Source organism: Chrysemys picta, chromosome 3 (genome assembly GCF_011386835.1).
Source record: "Chrysemys picta bellii isolate R12L10 chromosome 3, ASM1138683v2, whole genome shotgun sequence".
NCBI lineage: Eukaryota > Metazoa > Chordata > Testudines > Emydidae > Chrysemys > Chrysemys picta.
The window spans coordinates 129225143-129244803 of NC_088793.1; the positions used below are offsets into that span (position 1 = coordinate 129225143).

At 41.1% G+C, this 19661-nt stretch overlaps 1 protein-coding gene and 1 non-coding gene across 5 annotated transcripts; both read left to right on the top strand.

Annotated features, from left to right (window-relative positions):
* Positions 1-282: 282 nt before the first annotated feature.
* TBP (TATA-box binding protein) lies at positions 283-19661 on the top strand. Of its 4 annotated transcripts, none has more exons than XM_005291255.5 (9): positions 311-417; positions 1141-1179; positions 3054-3294; positions 5120-5445; positions 7211-7298; positions 13561-13652; positions 17109-17276; positions 18099-18193; positions 18799-19661. In XM_005291255.5, the coding sequence occupies exons 3-9, from the start codon at positions 3241-3243 to the stop codon at positions 18876-18878; spliced, it is 903 nt and encodes a 300-aa protein (XP_005291312.1). In that variant the 5' UTR covers positions 311-417; positions 1141-1179; positions 3054-3240; the 3' UTR covers positions 18879-19661. The 4 variants fall into 4 exon arrangements, with proteins under 4 accessions (XP_005291313.1, XP_005291312.1, XP_065446554.1 ...); XM_065590482.1 differs by having other exon boundaries at positions 341-417; positions 1064-1179; XM_065590483.1 differs by having other exon boundaries at positions 382-493.
* TRNAA-UGC (transfer RNA alanine (anticodon UGC)) lies at positions 9228-9299 on the top strand. The gene has a single exon. It is a non-coding gene; the product is annotated as a tRNA-Ala (tRNA).

A 19661-nucleotide genomic window follows, 5' to 3' on the forward strand; every position in this document is an offset into this window, starting at 1 on the left:
TTCCCAGGATTGTGGCTGTCCCAGGGGCTCTGTAGGGTTCCCAGGACACGCTGCCACCTGTCCGGTTTCATGGGCTAAGGACACGGCGGGGGCTGCAATCGCTGGGGGCGGGGCTGCGTCCCGGGGCTGTTTGCAGCGGAGGGTTTTCGCCCTGGGTTCTGTGGCAATAAACAACGCCCAGTGCAGCGGCCCCCGCGCGGCGGGATCGGGGCCTCTCCCCGGGCTTTTTGGTTTATCCGCCCTCCCACCAGCTTCGCCCTCATTCAAGATGGCCACCGTGGACAAGCGCAAGGGGAGCTACTGGCGGAAGTGACGCATTATGCGCGCGCCGGAGCAGGGCGCGGGGGCGGGCTGCAGCAGGTGGGGTCGGCGCCGCCGCCGGGTCTGTGCAGCGGCTGGAGGGAGCTGGAGCGGCAGGTACCGAACACCCCACCCCGGGCAGAGGCGGCGGGGCGCGTGTCTGGCGGAGCCTGGGCAGCGCTGCGGGAGGCCGGTGTGTTTCTCCCCCTGCCCCGGGCAGGGTCCCGCAGCCGCCGCCTGGCGCGAGGGCCCCGTTCCCAGCCAGGCTCCGCGTCCCGAGCCTGTCCCCATTGCCCCGACTTCCTCCGGGTCGGGCTCGACTCCGGGCCCGGGCAGCGCCCGCTTCTCCCGCCGGGCTGCACCGGCCACGCTTCGTGCGGGGCGGCCCGGGCCCAGGCGCGGCCCCTTCCCGCCGCCTGGGAGCGAGCCCGGCCGTGCCGCGCGGAGGCCGAGGTCAGACAGTCAGAAATGGGGTCCCAGCCCCGAGCTGAGCGCGGCCTTTCCGGGGCTTTCCTCGCACAGGCTTGTCGGAGAAGCGCCGTCTTGTAAAACCCGTCGTGTGCAGAAAAGAGAAGCTGCGCTTCTTTCTGTGCGTCTGTTACCCGGACCTTCCCTGGTGCTCTGGCCTTCCTGAGCCTTTTGGCGTGGCTAGGAGGGATGGAGACGGGGGGGGGAGGGGGCACTGATGAGTTCAGTGTCGTCCCGATAAACCAATCATTGTAGTATGTTGGCAACAGTAATTCTGATTTGGCCCGTGCCACAGACTCCCTTGGTGTGATGTTGGGCGAGTCACTAAACTGCCTTGTCTCTTTCCCCATCTGCAAAATGGGAACAATGCAGTATTGGAAAATCAGCCTCACCCAGCAGCCTGAGGAGGAGGTTAGTTATTTGTTATCCAAATAATATATCCTGGGGTGTTCATGTTTGCCCTTATAGCAAAAGGGAGGGCAAAGCAGGTTTCATTAGTTTTGCAAGGTTGGGGTAACACAATTCTGTATATTATTAGGTTATTATGAAGCTTATTGTTAAGTGCTTTGAAGATGGAGAACGGTATGCAATTGCTAAGTATTATTACAGAGCCAAACCTCCCGTTGAAGTTAGTGGGTTATTCTTCTATCAGAAGTATTGATTCAGGCTCTCTGCAAGTACATAAGTTCCATTCATGTTTAAACTGCTCCTCTTCGTATGCATTATTTTGTGTTCATGCATAGTAGTACTAAGGGGGGAAGCTCAGTGGCGCTGAAGGCACGGTATCCTCAGAAGTCCCCTTGCCTGTGGAATTTGTTGCTCGCACAAATGTAGCTGAACTCAAAACAGGCCATATTTACACTGTGTTGCAAGACATTGGTCTAGTCTTTTTACTAACTGTGGGTCAAGGAATCCCTGGTTTAAAAAACAAAAAGCAGCTGAACAGGTTTTCTTCAAACTTTCGAAACACTTACCTCAGTCAGATTTCAGCCCAACAGGTAATTGTTTTAGGAAGCTGAAAGTTATTAGAAGTGTTTGATAGGGGCTATCCTATTTTAAGCTTCTAACTGCCTTGTTGTTAGTGCAGCACTGCCATTTGGGAAAATCAGAAGATTGCTGTGTGGATTAAAAAGAGATGCATATATGTCAATTGGAAAACCCCAGTTTTTTTCTAACTTTTTTTCTCCTCTGTAAGGTGCATGTAATTCTTTGGTGAAATGTCTCCGTGCTTCATTTTTTTTGGTCTGGAGTTGGCAAAGGAGACTTTTTTTCTTTCTGATTTTAATTTTGCTGTTAAATCATTTCTAGCAGCTCAGGCTTCAAGAACAATCCCACAACAACAAATGAATGTACAAGCACAAGGACTAGAAATCTTGGTATCAAGCTAGTGAAGTTACTGTAGAGTAACAAAATAATTTTAAAAACATTGGTGCCATTTCAAAAAAATCAGACCAAACTCTACCCTCAGTTGTACTAAGGCACTCTGACTGAAATCAGTTGAGTTGAACTGGTGCAGTTTAGAGTAGATTTGGGTCTGCTGTGTTTTGGAAGCACTACTCGATATATGAGGAGCTATAAATATCAAATTCACTTTATTTAGTATCTTGGTAAAATTTGTGCAATATTTGAGTATCTCATATTAATTTTAATGCTAAGATGTAATCTTTTAGTGGAATATTAAGACACAATTTTAATATTATATGAATAAATCTACAAACAGATTTCTACTACATTATGTTTAAGGCTTAAGTAAAACATATTAAGTGTGTTTTGGTGGCAAAGTTTGGAATCGTTATAACTAAAGGCTCGGCCCTGTGAACACTTAGGGCATGTCTACATTAGAAATGCTACAGTGGCGCAGCTGCACTGCTGTAGTATAGATACCAACTACAGCAATGGAAGGGGTTTTTCCATCGCTAGTAAATCCATCTCTCCGAGAGGCAGTAGGCAGGTTGATGGAAGAATTCTCCCGGTGACCTACTGCTTTCTACATCAGGGATAGGTGTAGAAAAGGGGAACTGTGTCTTGGGTGTGAATTTTTCAGACCCCTTTCTAGTGTAGACCAGCCGTTAGGCATGTGTGTAGTCCCACTGAATCCAATGGGTCTGTTCATGTGAGTAAAGTCACACACATACATAAGTTCTTGGTGGGAGTGAAGTTTCAAAGGCAGCATAATGTGCACAAAGAACTATATTTAAGGACTGCTATGTTACATGGCAGCTGGATGTAATCATACAAGTTGTTTTAAACATATGGTTATCAAGAGACTACTTTTTCCCTTTCAGGTTTTGGACTGTATTTTAGACTTACTACACAGACTTTTCTGGAGCTGATGTTTTCATAAATCTTCAAGAGTGGCTGAGAAACTAGTTGCTGGAATGCTTTAGGGGGAAAAAACCCATGAGGGTGTGGAATTACTTTTATTGAATTGGTGGAATTATTTCTATCCCGACCAAAGAAGTAATTGGAATCATGGATCAGAACAACAGCTTACCACCCTACGCCCAGGGGTTAGCATCCCCTCAGGTAAAAAAAAAACAAATTATTTCAAATTTACTCGTGAGATGAATTTCTTTGTAAAAGAGATTTCAGTGTCTTGAGTAACAATATGGATGCTTATGGATATGAAAGATTGTTTAGAATCTAGCAATATGAATGTGCTTATTTGCTAGAGAAGGGTCTAATATTTGTTGCTTTTGGAACTACGTTATATGATAACAGATACTAGGATAAAAAGTAGTTGTAATCTCTGGAGTATTGTCCTCCATTTCACCTTCAAACATGTAAATTATATATTTTTTTGTTTTAAATTAAACTACAATTTCATTGCAATTGGGTTTTTAACAGTATTCTTATTTTCAAGATGTTGAAGTACAATTATTCTACAAATACCAAATTTTCTTGTGTGAATTGCTTATCTAAAACAGAAGAATATTAATAGGACACTAAAAAAAAAAAACAATTTTTTAAAAATTAGTTAATTGTCAAAGTCCACTTTGTGGTAAAGCCCTCTTTCATGTGCGCACACACGAGAAATTTCTTCAGGGTTTTTCTACTGCCCTGTTAATGTTTATAAGGATCTCTTCAGTATGGAAGAAACATTCATTCTTTGATGTAATTCCATTGACTTTAACGTAAACGTGTTATGTAGTGGAAAGGGTGAAACTGATTATTCAGATACAGTGTAAGCAAATTAAATAGATATATTTTTGTAAACTTAAGGTTTACATGAATGGAGATTTCAGAAATACATAAATATATGGAATTCTCATTCTTTATCCTTGTTTAGATTTAAGTAAAACAAATGTTAAGTGCATTTTAGTGGCAAAATTTGAAATAATTGAGCCTGGAGTGCCCATCACCCCCAAATATCACTGCAGTTGGCACCCCAATTTGTTTCTTTACTCAGATAACTGAGCATTAACTTGACATGAGCCTGAACTCCCTTTTAATTTCTGGAGGTTCTCTCCAGGTCACATTTTGAAACATACCTGCAAGGTGCTATGAGGAAGCTGCCACTGCTAATGCTGTATCTCTTCTTTTTGTAAAAGGACAACTTCAGTCTCCAGGGCTTTTAAGTAGGCATTTTCCGCAAGTGCCAAATTCACTGAGTTTGTTTCCTTTTTTGAAGTGAGCTATTAGACGTTAGCATATTCTTCAGCTATTAGACGTTAGCATATTCTTCAGGAAAACAAAACTCCGGAGTATATACTGAAGAGAATAATCCTTCACTAGCTAGTGGAGAGGAGTACTGGATGGGACAATTTAATGGAGATAAAAATAGTTCTAAGTACTGTGCAGTAAAATGAGCTTCTAAGGCCTGGCCTACACTACAGAATTAGGTGGACGCAAGGCAGCTTATGTCGACCTAACTGTGTAAGTGTCTACGGTAAAATTTCGCTCCCGCTGACGTGACTGCCCTGCTAGGCTGACTTAATACTCCACCTCATGAGAGGCATAGAATCAATGTTGATATAGCTAGGTCGACGCAGTGTCAGTGTAGACACTGTGTTGCTTACATCGACTGTTACTGCCTTTCAGAAGCTGTCCCATAATGCCCCATACTGACTAACAATCAGTACAAGTGCTCCTGGTGAGGATGCTCACTGCTGACACAAGGAGTGTAGTGTGGACAAGCAAAAGTGGTATGCCAGCATATGTTAGGTTGACATAATTTTGCAGCGTAGACATGTCCCAAGAGTATTAATTTCTAACAAATCCCCACCCTAGCTGGAAGTGTACAAACCACCATTCTTGTTCTTAACCTCATGCAACAAATGTTTGATTTTTCTCATAAAAGTATATGGACTCGATTGACCTCAAACTTTATTCTTTATACTCTCTTCTTTAGGGTGCCATGACTCCTGGAATTCCAATTTTTAGCCCAATGATGCCCTATGGCACTGGACTGACACCACAGCCTGTCCAAAGCAGCAACAGTCTATCTCTTCTGGAGGAACAGCAGAGGCAGCAGCAGCAAGCAGCACAACAGTCCACATCACAGCAAGCAACACAGGGAACATCCAGTCAAACGCCACAGCTCTTCCATTCACAGACTCTTACTACAGCTCCTTTACCAGGAACCACGCCACTCTATCCCTCTCCAATGACTCCTATGACCCCAATAACGCCTGCAACACCTGCATCTGAGAGCTCCGGGATTGTGCCACAGCTGCAGTGAGTGTACTTGGTATATTTTTTATTATACAGTCTCTCCCTCCCATACAATGAGCCTTTAAAGATTTAGTGACTTATATGATTTAAAACTTCTGTTAGCGTGGTGGTTCAGTAGTAGAAGTGGGACTTCTTGCTGATCTTTGTTAGCCATATATCTAATATGCACTGGGTTGGGCTGCTTAATGTCATCCTATGTCATCTGCAGAAAAGGACTTAAGGGTTACAGTGGACAAGAAGCTTGATATGAGTCGACAATGTGCCCTTGTTGCCAAGAAGGCTAACAGCATTTTGGGCTGTATAAGTAGGGGCATTGCCAGCAAATCGAGGGACGTGATCATTCCCCTCTATTCGACATTGGTGAGGCCTCATCTGGAGTGCTGTGTCCAGTTTTGGGCCCCACACTACAAGAAGGATGTGGAAAAATTGGAAAGAGTCCAGCAGAGGGCAACAAAAATGATTAAGGGGCTGGAGCACATGACTTATGAGGAGAGGCTGAGGGAACTGGGATTGTTTAGTCTTCAGAAGAGCAGAATGAGGGGGGATTTGATAGCTGCTTTCAACTACCTGAAAGGGGGTTCCAAAGAGGATGGAGCTCAGCTGTTCTCAGTGGTACCAGATGACAGAACAAGGAGTAATGGTCTCAAATTCCAGTGGGGGAGGTTTAGGTTGGATATTAGGAAAATCTTTTTCACTCGGAGGGTGGTGAAGCACTGGAATGGGTTACCTAGGGAGGTGGTGGAATCTCCTTCCTTAGAGGTTTTTAAGGTCAGGCTTGACAAAGCCTTGGCTGGGATGATTTAGTTGGGGATTGGTCCTGCTTTGAGCAGGGGGTTGGACTAGATGACCTCCTGAGGTCCCTTCCAACCCTGATATTCTATTATTCTATGTCTTCATGTGGTAGCTTTATAATACTGTAACTGTTTTTGGCTATATGCAGTTTCAAAAGTCCAAGAAACCGGGAGTGAAATGTAATCTGAATTGACAATCTAATATGTCAAAATACATATAACCGTTAAATATATTCTCAGCTGTAACCTATTGAATGCTTGCATATTGTGACTGTTTTTAAAATAACCTCTGTTTCCTGGTTATACTAGTTTATTAATGAGGCTTATTAAAATTGAAAATGTAAATCTAAAGTGGAAAGGGAATTAAAAGAGGAAAAAACCCTGTTAGTCAACTATAGATGGAATTGTCCCTAATATCTTGTCTTCTTTTCTAGTTGACTACTGAGTATGAGTTTATGTTCAGGGAAGAAAAATATAGAATTAGTTCAAGGTATTGGGTCTGAAAAACTTTTTTCACTGTACTTTGCAATAAAGGGAAAACATTAATTAAAGTTTTTATTTAATGGCAATTTATAGAAAAAGTGCCAGTGGGCATTTTGTACTCAAAACAACCTTATTTTTGAGTGCAGATGACATTATAATATGCTGTGATATAAATTCAACTTGGCTCTCTAAATTTAACAAAAATCCTTTGTTTTTAACTGTTGAGAAAGAAGAGAACCTTGTGATACCTGGGGAAAATGGAGAGAACTTTAATATACTTCAGTTTGATCGTTGCTACCACCCCTGTGCTAAAATAATATTTGGTGTAAATTCATCACAGTCAATAGCGTTACCATAGATGTATCTGACCCAATCAAACATGCTTGAACAGCAAAATCTCAGTATCAAGTCATGTACAGTTTAAAAAAAGAGAGATCCCAGGAATCCTTCACTAAATCTAGCCTTACCAACTAATCTCTCTAACTTGTCTTCAGGAATATTGTGTCCACTGTGAATCTTGGTTGCAAACTTGACCTAAAAACCATTGCGCTTCGAGCCCGAAATGCTGAATACAATCCCAAGGTAAGAGAGATGTATTAGATTTGAATGGGGGACAGACTTTTCACTAGCCATCAATGAAACAAGTTTAAGTGTAGTCTACACTTAAAAACTTTGCTCGTAGAGCTATACTGGCAAAACCCACCTATTGTTGATGTTTATATGAGGGAAAAAAAGACGTTATAAAAAGAGCTTGCCAGTACGGCTTATATTGGTTCAGGAAGTGAAATAAGTTGTACTGGAAAAAGCGTTTTTATACTGGTATATCTGTGACTACACTGGGGCTTTTCCTGGTATAGAAACATCACCCGCTCTTCCCCCCCTCCCCCCCCCAATTCACACCCCCAACCAACATTGCTAGATTGGCAAAAGCTTCTTGTGTAGACCTGTCTGTAGTAGTTTAAACAGTGCTTCCTGCTCTCAGGGGTTCCTATGTCTCCACCCCCTACTTCTTTACCATCTCCATCCTCAAGTGTAATTGTAGAGTCAAATGTATTTGTTTCCATTGTGGGTCTGTGTAGTTCAAAGCCAAGAGCCATGGCTTTTTAGAGCGTCTACACCAGCCGTTCTCAAATTGTGGGTTTTGGGGCCAAAGCCCCGCTACCCGGGATGGAAGCTGAAGCCGGAGCCCCACCGCCCAGGGTTGAAGCGAAAGCCTGAGGGTTTCAGACCTGGGTGGTAGGGCTCAGGTTACAGGCCCCCTGCCTGGGGCTGAAGGGCTTGAGAACCCCTGCTCTACACTATGAATTGACAATGTTTGAGCACAGTTGTTAACATGGCTGGCAACCAGTCCCTCTCAAGCTTCACTTCTCTTTTTGGTTCCATGATATTCAACTGAGATTTGCATTATAGTAGCAGTCTCAAAGGAGCAAATCAGGGCTCCGTGGTGCTAGGTGCTATGCGAACCCATAAGAAGACAGGTGTGTCAGTTTCAGGGCAACTGCACCTGTATATTCTCTCTCCCCCCCCCCCCCCCCCCTGGTCTGCCAAGGGCACTGATTTACAGGTTTCCAGTACCCGGCCTTCTGGGCAGAGACCGACATCTCACTGCATTCTGACCAGGGTTTTTAAGACTGCACAGCTCCCTGATTTACACTGATATCCCAGCAAGCCAGACTGCCTACACGCAAGCACTGGCCTTTTTGCTGTCTCTTTGATGGGTATAACCAATGTATTGCCCGCAGTTATAGTTTGCCACACAGCTCCTACTATGCTAGTACATTTATTCTTAAGGAAAAAACATTTACAGAGAAAACATAACAATAAAAACTAAAATACATGCTAAAAAGCTTACCAGAGGTCACTGCCTAACCTAGGGCTCTAGTATGTTTTAGTCCTTCAGAACCCACAACTGGGTTTTCCACATAGTTACAAGTTCATCTGTCTTAGATCCTGAGCCAGAAAGCAGACTGGGCAGACCAGCTGTTCCTTATACAGATCAGGCCTTTGATACTGGCCTTTTGCAACAAGTGATCAGCAGACAATGGCCCCATTCCTCATGGCATAGCTTCAGAAGGCTGGGTTTTTGCATAACTGGCACTGGGGAATTTGCATTAACCTCTCCGTCAGGATTCCCTAGGAAATCCACTTAACGCTTATTGTCCCAAATGTCCATACTTGTCTGGCATATTTTCAATAGTGTTTTGAACTCCCTGGTCTCACATCTGTCACATCTTTCCCCCAGAGAGGTTACATACAATCCCAGCCCATAGTAATGAATAAACTTAATACAATAAGGTCAAGTAAGGATGTTTCAGGAAATTGCTGTATCTGTTACAACAGGGTCCCTGCTCTGAAGGCATTGTCTTCACTAGTGCGAGGTAGGGAGTGTGTCTAAAAATGTGTATTAGCTAATACACAAGAATGGCCATACTAGGTCAGACCATTGGTCCATCTAGCCCAGTATTTTGTCTTCCAACAGTGGCCAGTGCCAGATGCATACACAACCCATCTGAGGATGTAGCTCAGTGGTAGAGCGCCTGCTTTGCATGTATGAGGCCCTGGGTTCAATCCCCAGCATCTCCAAATTCTCTTTTCGGAGGGATGAATAGCTCAGTGGTTTGAGCATTGGCCTGCTAAACCCAGGGTTGCGAGTTCAATCCTTGAGGGGGCCATTTAAGGATATGGGGCAAAAATCTGTCTGGAGATTGGTCCTGCTTTGAGCAGGGGGTTGGACTAGATGACCTCCTGAGGTCCCTTCCAACCCTGACATTCTATCTTTGGAGGGAATGAACAGAACAGGGCAATTATCAGGTGATCCATTCCCTGTCATTCAATCTTAGCTTCTGGCAGTCAGAGGCTTAGGGACATCCAGAGCATGGGGTTGCATCCCTGACCATCTTGACTATTGATGTATCCTCCATGAACTTGTCTAGTTCTTCTGTGAACCCAGTTATAGTTTTGGCCTTCACAACATCTCCTAGCAAGAAGTTCCATAGCTTGACTGTGTTGTGTGAAGTACTGCCTGATGTTAGTTTTAAACATGATGCCCATTCATTTCTTTGAGTGACCCCTTGTTCTTATGTTATGTGAAGGGGTAAATAACACTTCCTTATTCACTGTCTTCATGCCATTCATGATTTTGTAGACCCCTCTCTAAACTGAACAGTCCCAGTCCTCTTAATCTCTCCTTATATGGATTCCTAATAATTCCTAATAATTTTTCTTCCCTTCTCTGTACCGTTTCCAATTTTAGTATCTTTTTTTGAGATAGGGCACCCAAAACTGCACGCTCTGTGTGTGTGTGTGTGTGTGTGTCTATATATATATAAATATATATATAGACACACACACACACACACACACACATACATATATATATTTATATATATATAGACACACACACACATACATATATATAGAGAGAGAATGATATTTTCTGTCTTATTAGCTATCTTTCCTAATGGTTCCTAACATTCGGTTAGCTCTTTTAACATGTGTTAACAGGGCAATTAGTATTCTACCATGTTAGCTGGTAGGGGTCAATCATAGGCACTTTCCTATAGTTTACCCTCTACCAAATAACTCAGGATAAAATACAAATTTCCCTGTTTACACTAGGGAGTTGGTGTATGTATGTACACTCCTTCTTTCCTAATGTATACATATCTGAAGGATATACAGTCTTAATTAAAGATAGTACATGTGAGTGATTTTAACAAACCGCAAGAGGGAGGGAGGCTGATGGGACAAGAGTAACCTTAAAAGATCAGGTTACTCAAGTTGTATACACACTTGGGTAAGAAGGTGTCTATAATGGTGTGGTGGAAACTCTCTCTCTCCACATTCCAAGCTGCTGGAAAGTGGGGGTTGCTGTTCCTGGCCAATGATCGGGAGTTCCATCTTCCATATCATTCCTCGGAGAATACATGTCTGTACTTTAATCCTTCTGTTCCATCTAGCTGCTGGAGAAGAATCAATGCTTTTTCTGTGCTTCACTGCCACCCCAGGGACTTACGGATGTGCAGGGGTCTGCCCCTCCCTCAGCATGGAGTGGGACGGTCTCAGTTACTTCACCTTCCCTCCAATCTCCATTTTTGGGCCTTCTTACTTAGTAGTTCCAGTGTCCTTCTGAGCTGATGTTCAGAGGTTTCTGATGAAGCAGCAAAACTGTGACAGTATCCTGATTTTTTTTTTTTTTTTTTGTCCATTTTGCTCTTGTCCACAAGATTCTAAATATCAGCAGTAAAAGTTGGTGGCTGTAGTTTACTTTCTCTTTTCTACAGCTTGGGAAGCTCTGAACAGCAAGTAGAGGACCTGGAGCTGAATCACTGAATCAGGAAAATATCATTCTTCATCTTTTGTACTCATTTCTTGTTAGGAAGGTTCTTTGCAACTACTTTACTTAAAAAAAAAAAAAAATCATATGAAAGCTTAAATGTTGCAGAATTGATGTCTCTTGCCTTGGGCAAAAGTTCCTACTTGGTAGGAAGCAACTTGGTAGGGTGTGTGCGGATTTTTTTTTTTTTTTTAAAGCCCTGGACAAGGAAAGTGCTAGTTTAAATTCTAGTCATAGAACAATAAAAGCACACGTTTATGTAAATTTGAGATGGTAGCCATAGTTGTACTATAGCTTATTTCCATAAAGGCAAAAACATTAGTTACACAACCACATGTGAGTGGGATGTGACTTCAGCAAGAGTAGTTTTGGGCAACAGCATGATGCTTGTGGTTTTTAAGGTAGGTAAGCTATGTAAAGTTTGTGAACTCGGTAATCAAGACGAATCATCAGATTCCCTAGCTGGGAGAAAGAGGGATTTGTTACACCCTGAACTATCATCAAAACAAACTTTATTGTTTAATCTAATCTAAAAACCTTTTAAGGAATTTATGGTATCTCTAACTTTCAAGCCATTCATCTGCATTTACAAGGAAGTATAGTGTCGTTGTAGGATAATAGCTCCACATCAGATTGGGCGAATGATGGTTTTAAATTGAGTTGGGATATTAGCATGAGCAATAGGCCCAAGGTATGTGACCAAAAAGAATGAGCTCAGGAGAAAGAAGAGTTATGTTGTGACCCTTCAAAATAAGGGTGTTATCTTATTTAAGGTTTGGGTTGAAGTAATAGAAATAAAACAGTTAATTGGGTACCAGGTGCAGTAAATAATTGGCTATATAAGAAACTGCTTCATTTGGCCTTAGCTAAGTTCTGATCATTGGCAGTGACATCACTTGTTTGTTAAAGGGTATAAAAAAGTAAACTCTTAAAGGGGTTCATATGTTAATACCTGCCTGATCAAGTTGGAGGTGACCAATATGGATCTAAGCACCCCATTAGTAAGTACCTTGATCAAATGTTTTGTTACTGCTTGGATGTAGTAAATTGCTTAATATTTAGGCATTTTAGGTATGTTTAGAGTAATTGTATAAATACCATTTGGCCTTTGGATTTAATAAAGGAATTTATGGTTAAATTAGTGTTGTGGTAATACTCTGCATAAATAATAATTAAGCAGTGGTGTTGGAAATAATTTTCCTAATAATTTTATTAAGGTTTACCACAAGTCAGTTTCCACACAAGCATTCCTTTATTAAATCCAAAGGCCAAATGATGCTGGTTACAACCAAAATACAAACATAAGCATATCTACACACCTATATTCTATACCCTACCACAATACAGTTAAGTGTTGTCTAATATACTCACAATCGGATCACACGTGGGAGTCCCTTCCTTTCATGGCATGGTTCCAGAGGGTTAAAGAAAAGCTCTGACAAAACATCTAGAAAGCCTTGCTTTTTTTATACATTATAACCAACAAGCGACAGAATTGCTGGTTATTAGGCCTTAGCTGAAGTCAGCTGAAGCAGTTGAGGGCTTCACTCTGCTTTATTCAGGGTTATTTCCCTTATCTCACTTTCCCATATTTTTCCCAACTACTGGACTAAGCATTTCTAACCAATTATTTACTACACCTGGTGCCCAGTTAACCATGTTTTCTTTATTTCCCAAATGTTGAATAAAATAATGCTGGTAATTTGCAAAGGGTCAATACAAGTTTAACGCAAACAATCCTTCTGATGAGTTCATTCTTTTTGGTCACATGCTTTAGGCCTGTTGCTCATGCCAATATCCAAACACAGTTTAAAACCATAGTTCACTCAAATGTGGGCCTAAATTCCTACACATGGAGATTAGAGCCCAGAACTATGACTAATGATGCTACTGGTGTATGTTTGCAGTAATTCAGCTGACTTCCATTGACAAGAATTGGTTTCTACCCATAACATAACCAACATTCTGAAGTTGGCCGATCCTTCAGTTTCCCTGTTTTAGTTTCTCATCAGTAAAATAAAGATGTAAGAGTTGTGTACCTTGTAAGGGTGTTGAGGCTTAAAGGACAAAATCGAACGTCTCTCTGGAAATTATTGGTTGTTACAAGCAATGTTAGGTATAACTGAAAGATTGCAGAGAGCCTGTTCTTTTTTCACATAATTTACTTGGTACATTTAACAACACAATGTTCCCTTTTTATAGTAAGATTTCCTCTCTTGTTTGTATCGATCTTTCACACACTAAAATAAACATTTTAATAAAAAAGGAAAATGTGATTGTAAAACCACATTTTTGCGGGGTTGGGGGTGTGTGTCAGGCATAGTATTTAAAGCTACTTTTCATTCATTTTTAAAAATTGTTTAGATCTAAAGTTGACAGCTTTCAGAATTTAAGAAGGCTGTGTAAGTGGAAAGTTGGTTAATACTGTTTAAAATTTGGTTATGCATTTATTTGTATAGAATTCTTCCAGCAATAAAATCACTAACAGCTTCAAGTTATGCATTTCAGCGTTTTGCTGCTGTCATCATGAGAATAAGAGAACCACGTACTACTGCACTTATATTCAGCTCTGGAAAAATGGTGTGCACAGGGGCGAAAAGGTTTGTGTAACTGTAACTTGTAACTGCTCATTAATCAGCTTGTAATTCAGGATCAGTTGACCATTCCAGTCTACAGTGTTTACTGGCACTGAATATATCTTGACATACAAGCAAGCTGGCAGCCCAAACACTTCTTTCCAAATAACTGATTAAGTTAGAACAACATTTTTGGTGCATGTGCCATAGTCCGAATGGGGTGCAGGCTTTAGAAACTTCTGTGGTTTCACCTATTTTCATTAAAACAAAGCCCTCATTTTAAAAATGGAATGTTACAGGCACAGAATTGTAGGTGTGCGCTAATGCCTCTTGAGAAATGTCTGACTGGGTGGAGGAGAGTGAGAATAGGAGAGCGATTTGAGTTCTCAGTAATATCCCTCATCCATCCCAAATCAATCACGATGACCCTCACAGATTCCCATGTTCAGAGAGACACCCCTCCTCCTGGAGCTTGTCAGTGCTTCTGCACTGGCCAAAGGGGATCCTGTAGAGCAGTGGTTCTCAAACCTTTGTACTGGTGACCCCTTTCACATAGCAAGCCTCTGAGTGCGACCCCCCCCCCCTTATACATTAAAAACACTTTATATATTTAACACCATTATAAATGCTAGAGGCAAAGTGGGGTTTGGGGTGGAGGCTGACAGCTCACGACCCCTCATGTAATAAACTTGCAACCCCCAGTTTGAGAACCCTGCTGTAGTGAAGCAAGATATGCTCTCTCCATATGCAATCTGGGCAGAGCATGATACCTGAACAGTGTTTCCAGTGCTACCCTTTGATTTTTCCATTAGTATGAATGCATGGCTTAACAAAACACATGATACATTAAATCCAAGCAGTGAGGGTATTATATTTTTTCACCAGCCAATAACTAAGACACACTATGTAATACTGATAGCTAAGTGACTTCCTAGAGAGAGTATTAGGGTTCTTCATGGAATAAGAAAGCATTGAAAGTATTTTTATAACTTTCAAATGACAATGCACATATTGTTGAATATAAAATTCCATTAAAAGGAAAAGCCTAGTTTAGGGATTTTCTTCAGCTTTTTCTTTAAACTACTTGACTTTAATGTTTAGCTTTAACAATATGGTTTACCTCTATTGTGTTTTGATCAATGTCTAGCTAGAGATATGCAGTGTTGTGGTAGCTGTGTCAGTACCAGATTAGGGAAACAAGGTGGGTGAGGTAATATCTGTTATTGGACCAACTTCTGTTGGTAAGGGAGACAAGCTTTCGAACTTACACAGAGCTCTCTTTATTGGACAAAAGTCCAATTAAAAGATATTAACCTCACCCACCTTGTTTCTCTAGTTAGAAATATAACATATACCCATTTTTACTGTAAAAACTAAAGACTGAAGGAATTTAATTTACTAAGTCAAATCACTGCTTGGATAAGGCATATATGTGTTGTCCAACTTTTGTAACTGGCTGCCTTTCATTTCAAGAGATCAAGTGGATTACCAAAACGTTTGGGCTCTACTACTAATGACCGAGGGCATCTTTTTAGTTTTAATTTTTTACCCAAATTTAATTTTAATGAAGCATTTTTTACTATTGACTTTAAATCATGTTTAAAATCATTTAAATCTTGAATGAAAACAATCCATCCTGTCTGGTTTCTACACTGACTGATCACTGATGTATGTGATTTTAGGCACTTAACCAGTATGCCTCAGATTCCCCATTTGTAAAACTATCATATTTGCCTTATAGAGCAGCAGGGGGTTAATGTGCTGAGCACTTGATGGTGAAGAGTTCTATTAGGGTTTATATTTATTTGCTTATATCAGAGATACTCAGACTGAGGCTAGCGAGCCACAAGAGGCTCTTTAATGTGTCTCCTGTGGCTCTTTGCAGCACATGATATTAAAACAGGGTGTGATTTAATTAACCACCAATCAGGCTGCTTTTACTATGTTAACCAATTGTAGTTGATAAAATAAGTCATTTTGATGTGAGAATAATATATATGTATATAAAAACTAAATATTTCCCTTCATACTGTTTAAATATTAATATATAGTAAATGAAACCATTAATTCACCCTACTGTGGCTCTTTTGGGTAATCTTGATAGCTAATTTGGCTCCTCAAGCACTGAGGTCTGAGTACCACTGGCTTATATAATGCTCATCACTGCTTCTGGATGCTTTACAGAGATTTTAAAATACCGTATATACTCGATCATAAGCTGGTTCATTTATAAGCTGACTCCCCGCGGCCTCCCCTCCCCCCCAAGATGGATACGTAAAAATGGAAATTTTTTTATAACCCTTTCATAAGCCGACCCTATAATTCAGGGGTCAGCCGCTGGTGGGCCGAGATGGTTTGTTAACCTTGAGCGTCCGCAGCCACAGAGGTAAACCTAAGTAAACAAAGTGTCCCGGCATGCCAGCTGCTTACCCTGACAGGCCGGGACAGCAACTGGTGGGGAAATGTTTTTGGTAGGGAGAAGCTGCGAGTCAGGGAAGTAACCCCTCTGACTACTCCCCACATGACCCCACCCCTAGCCCGGGACCCCCACACTCTCCCCATCCCATCCCTTCCCTTCCCACCGTATCTGGGAAGGATGTCTCTGGTCTGGCTGGAGCTGCTCCGGCAGGCTAGGCAGTGCGGCCAGTCTGCTCCGGCGGGCCACATCTGGCGGCGCGGCCACAGCATGGTCCAGCAGGCTGGGTCGGGCAGCACGGCCGCAGCGTGCTCTGGCGGGCTGGGCCGAGCGGCACGGCTGCAGCCTGCCAGTCCCGGAGCTGCAGCTGCTTCGGAGGCTGGGGGGAGAGCAGCATGGCCAGAAGCAGGAGACTCTGGCCCCGCCTCTTCCCTTCTGGCTGTGCTGCCTCTCCTTGCTCCCTCTGTTGGGGGGAGGGACTGTGTCCCACCTCTCCCTCTCTATACCTGTTCATAAGCTGACCCCCTTCTCTGGTGCTTCCCTTTTTTACTAAAAAAATGTGGCTTATGAATGAGTATATATGGTAATTTAAAATAGACCTAGACCCAGTGGCCAAGAAAGAAGCTTTACTCTGTGAAAAGAAGAGCAAAGAACAACCATCCAGAAAGGAAGAGCTAGTAAAAAGGACAAAATAATCAGACTAATGAAGTCAATTGTCTGGTTTTACTAGGCCTTGTAGACTACGGGTGGGCGGGGAGAACAGGACTCTGGCGGCATACTGAGAGGGATTTGTACAGAGTGAACACTTTTATTGTTAATTACATAAACTGTAAAGACCAAAGTGTAAAATAATTGTTTTGAGGCTTCTGAAAGGATATTAACAAGATAGAAAGCAATGTTAGTAGTTGCTAACAATGTATACAAGCATTTTGACATACAACTTTACAACTCCTCATTCCCTTCAGTTTTTCCACATATATATATATATTTATTTGCTTTTTAAAGCTGGTCATTTCAGTGATACTTACATGAGGGAATACAATGAATGTCTTTTCTCCCTTCAGCGAGGAGCAGTCCAGATTGGCAGCAAGGAAATATGCCAGAGTTGTTCAAAAATTGGGCTTTCCAGCAAAATTCTTGGATTTTAAGATTCAGAACATGGTGGGAAGCTGTGATGTGAAATTTCCTATCAGATTAGAGGGATTGGTACTTACACATCAACAGTTTAGCAGGTAAATAAAACAGCTTAATATGACTCATTATTGCTGAATACTTGATCTAGTGATTTCAAAGGGTGTACTGTATTGGTTAGATTGGGCGTATCCTACACCTTCATTCTTCTTGTTCCTTTGCCTCTGGTTTTGTCAGCCAGATGCTAATCCACCACAAATGCCTTCCCCACTAAATCTTTGTGGAGCCCCTTCCTGGTCAGTAAGTTTTGCAGTACTGTACATGGAAACACAGGCAGGTGGAGCTGCCTGCAACCATGCAATTCTGCAGGGAAGTTGTCAAGCACAAAATGACCTCAAATGAACGAAACAGAAAAGACTGGTATATCGTAACATTCAGTATTGAAAGGGCAGTAAGAATAGCAACATGTAAAATTATCTGACTAATTTAAACAACAAAACACTGAAACCTTTTATTCACTGTATGTGTTTTTGTCCAAAATAGATGAAAGAACATGTTTAAACAGATATTGGGTCATTTTATCTGAGCCAACATGGGAAATCATGGACACTTAAAATACTAGCTTAGAAACTGAGACATAAGTTAAGCAATTAAACTTAAGTCATTTAATATTTAGGCTTGCACTTCTTCTAGCTAATTCCTTGTGAGTATGTTTAACTCTTGGATACCTCTGGTTTTCAGGCATCAGTTACTAGTGCTAAATTATGCCAGGAAAAGCCAATTCTTAAACACCCTTCCCAAAAAAGGTGGAGGTGGGATAGCTGTTTTCTGTTGCTAAACATGAGAAGAGTGAATCTGATCAGCTAACATCAATTTCAGACTAGTTTGTTTGTTTGCTTGACCTTCTCTCTCTTTCCTTTCAGTTATGAGCCAGAGTTGTTTCCTGGCTTAATCTACCGAATGATCAAGCCAAGAATTGTCCTGCTTATTTTTGTTTCTGGAAAGGTGGTTTTAACTGGTAAGTAACCAAGCCAACAATATTGATGCTTTTAACAGTCTAGGGTTAGGCTACAACACCAGGAGCATACATCTTTCTTACTAAGGGTGTCTTTAGAATGCTAAACTACACTAAATGAAACTTCAGAATTTAAAACCTTTCCAGATCAGAGAAGCATATTATTTACTACTCAGTTTGTTGGCATGGTGGACATGCTGAGAGCAAAAATGGGTTATACACTATCCTTATTTTTACACTGTTATAAAAGCCTTTCTTCTGAATAAAATATGAAGTTATAACTCATGTTTACATAAGGAAATGTCTACAGGAAATCTCTAAACTACAAATATTCAACCCTCAGGTATAAATACAGTTATACTCTATTGGAAGTGTGAAACTGTATTCATCATATGAAGTACGTGATAATAGAAAACAAGCCAACAAAAATAGTAAATCTAAAGCAATCCCAATAGTGTAGGGAAAGAGGGCAAACAGGGAAGAGAGAGTGAGAGATTGGGAGCTGCCTCATGTGTCCAGTATTTGGATCAAAACTAATAACTAATTGTGAAACATAAGTATGTGTTAACTTTCAGAAAATGTACTTTCTTATTTTTGTCTGTTTCTAGGTGCTAAAGTCAGAGCAGAAATTTATGAAGCATTTGAAAATATATATCCTATTTTAAAGGGATTCAGAAAGACAACGTAACAGTTTTTACATACTTTCAAAGAAATTTTTGGGGTACATTTCAAAAGGTATTGAGTATGGATGGCACAGTAGTAACAAGAGATGGACTTTCAGTTACAAACTGCAACACCAAGACTCGGGAGTGTTTTCCAGTTAGTGCCTACTTCCCTGATACTCATGGGAAACTATTATTTTTATGGATTATGTCTACTGAGTTACGATGAATTGCTTTATTGAGCTGTTCTTGGAGCAACTCTTTCAAGTTTTATTTATATTTTAGCTTTTGATTAATTTTAATGTCAATTCTTTTAGGCACCCACAAATTGGTAAGTTGGTTTGAGACAAATGCAACCATGCCACCCCAAATGTATAAACCACTTCAATTGCTGTGTTTTAACTTTTTCATAAATGTTTTTTATAATCTTACTTCAAAAGTTACAATTTTAAAAGTTTTTTTTTGTTCTCCATTTGTAGAATTTTTTCCCCCCCCCGCCAGACATTCCCTCTTTCCAGTGTTCAGCAGGACAGAATAAATTTATTAATGAAAATGGCTGGCTGTATATATTCCCCTTTTTTGGGAAACGAATGTCATGTTTTTTCAGCTATATATGTATATTAAATACTGTTTATAAAACTATGGGAAGACCCTTAATGACTTTTAAAAAGTAACCCTGCTTGACCTTTGCTGCTGTTAATGTGGTAAGTGCATGCTGTAGAAATATGTAATGTACTGAATACTTGAGTCTCTTTTATATAACTTTCTTAATAACAAGCCAGTATTAAAGCAGTGCATTTGCCATGTGA

What these genes read in the sequence shown, in the direction of transcription:
- TBP (XM_005291256.4), top strand. Translation starts at nt 3,241, where the DNA reads ATGGATCAGAACAACAGCTTACCACCCTACGCCCAGGGGTTAGCATCC. An exon ending in GGGATTGTGCCACAGCTGCA is followed by an intron (nt 5,446 to 7,210) that starts GTGAGTGTACTT and finishes ACTTGTCTTCAG; the next exon opens with GAATATTGTGTCCACTGTGA. An exon ending in TGGAAAGGTGGTTTTAACTG is followed by an intron (nt 18,194 to 18,798) that starts GTAAGTAACCAA and finishes GTCTGTTTCTAG; the next exon opens with GTGCTAAAGTCAGAGCAGAA.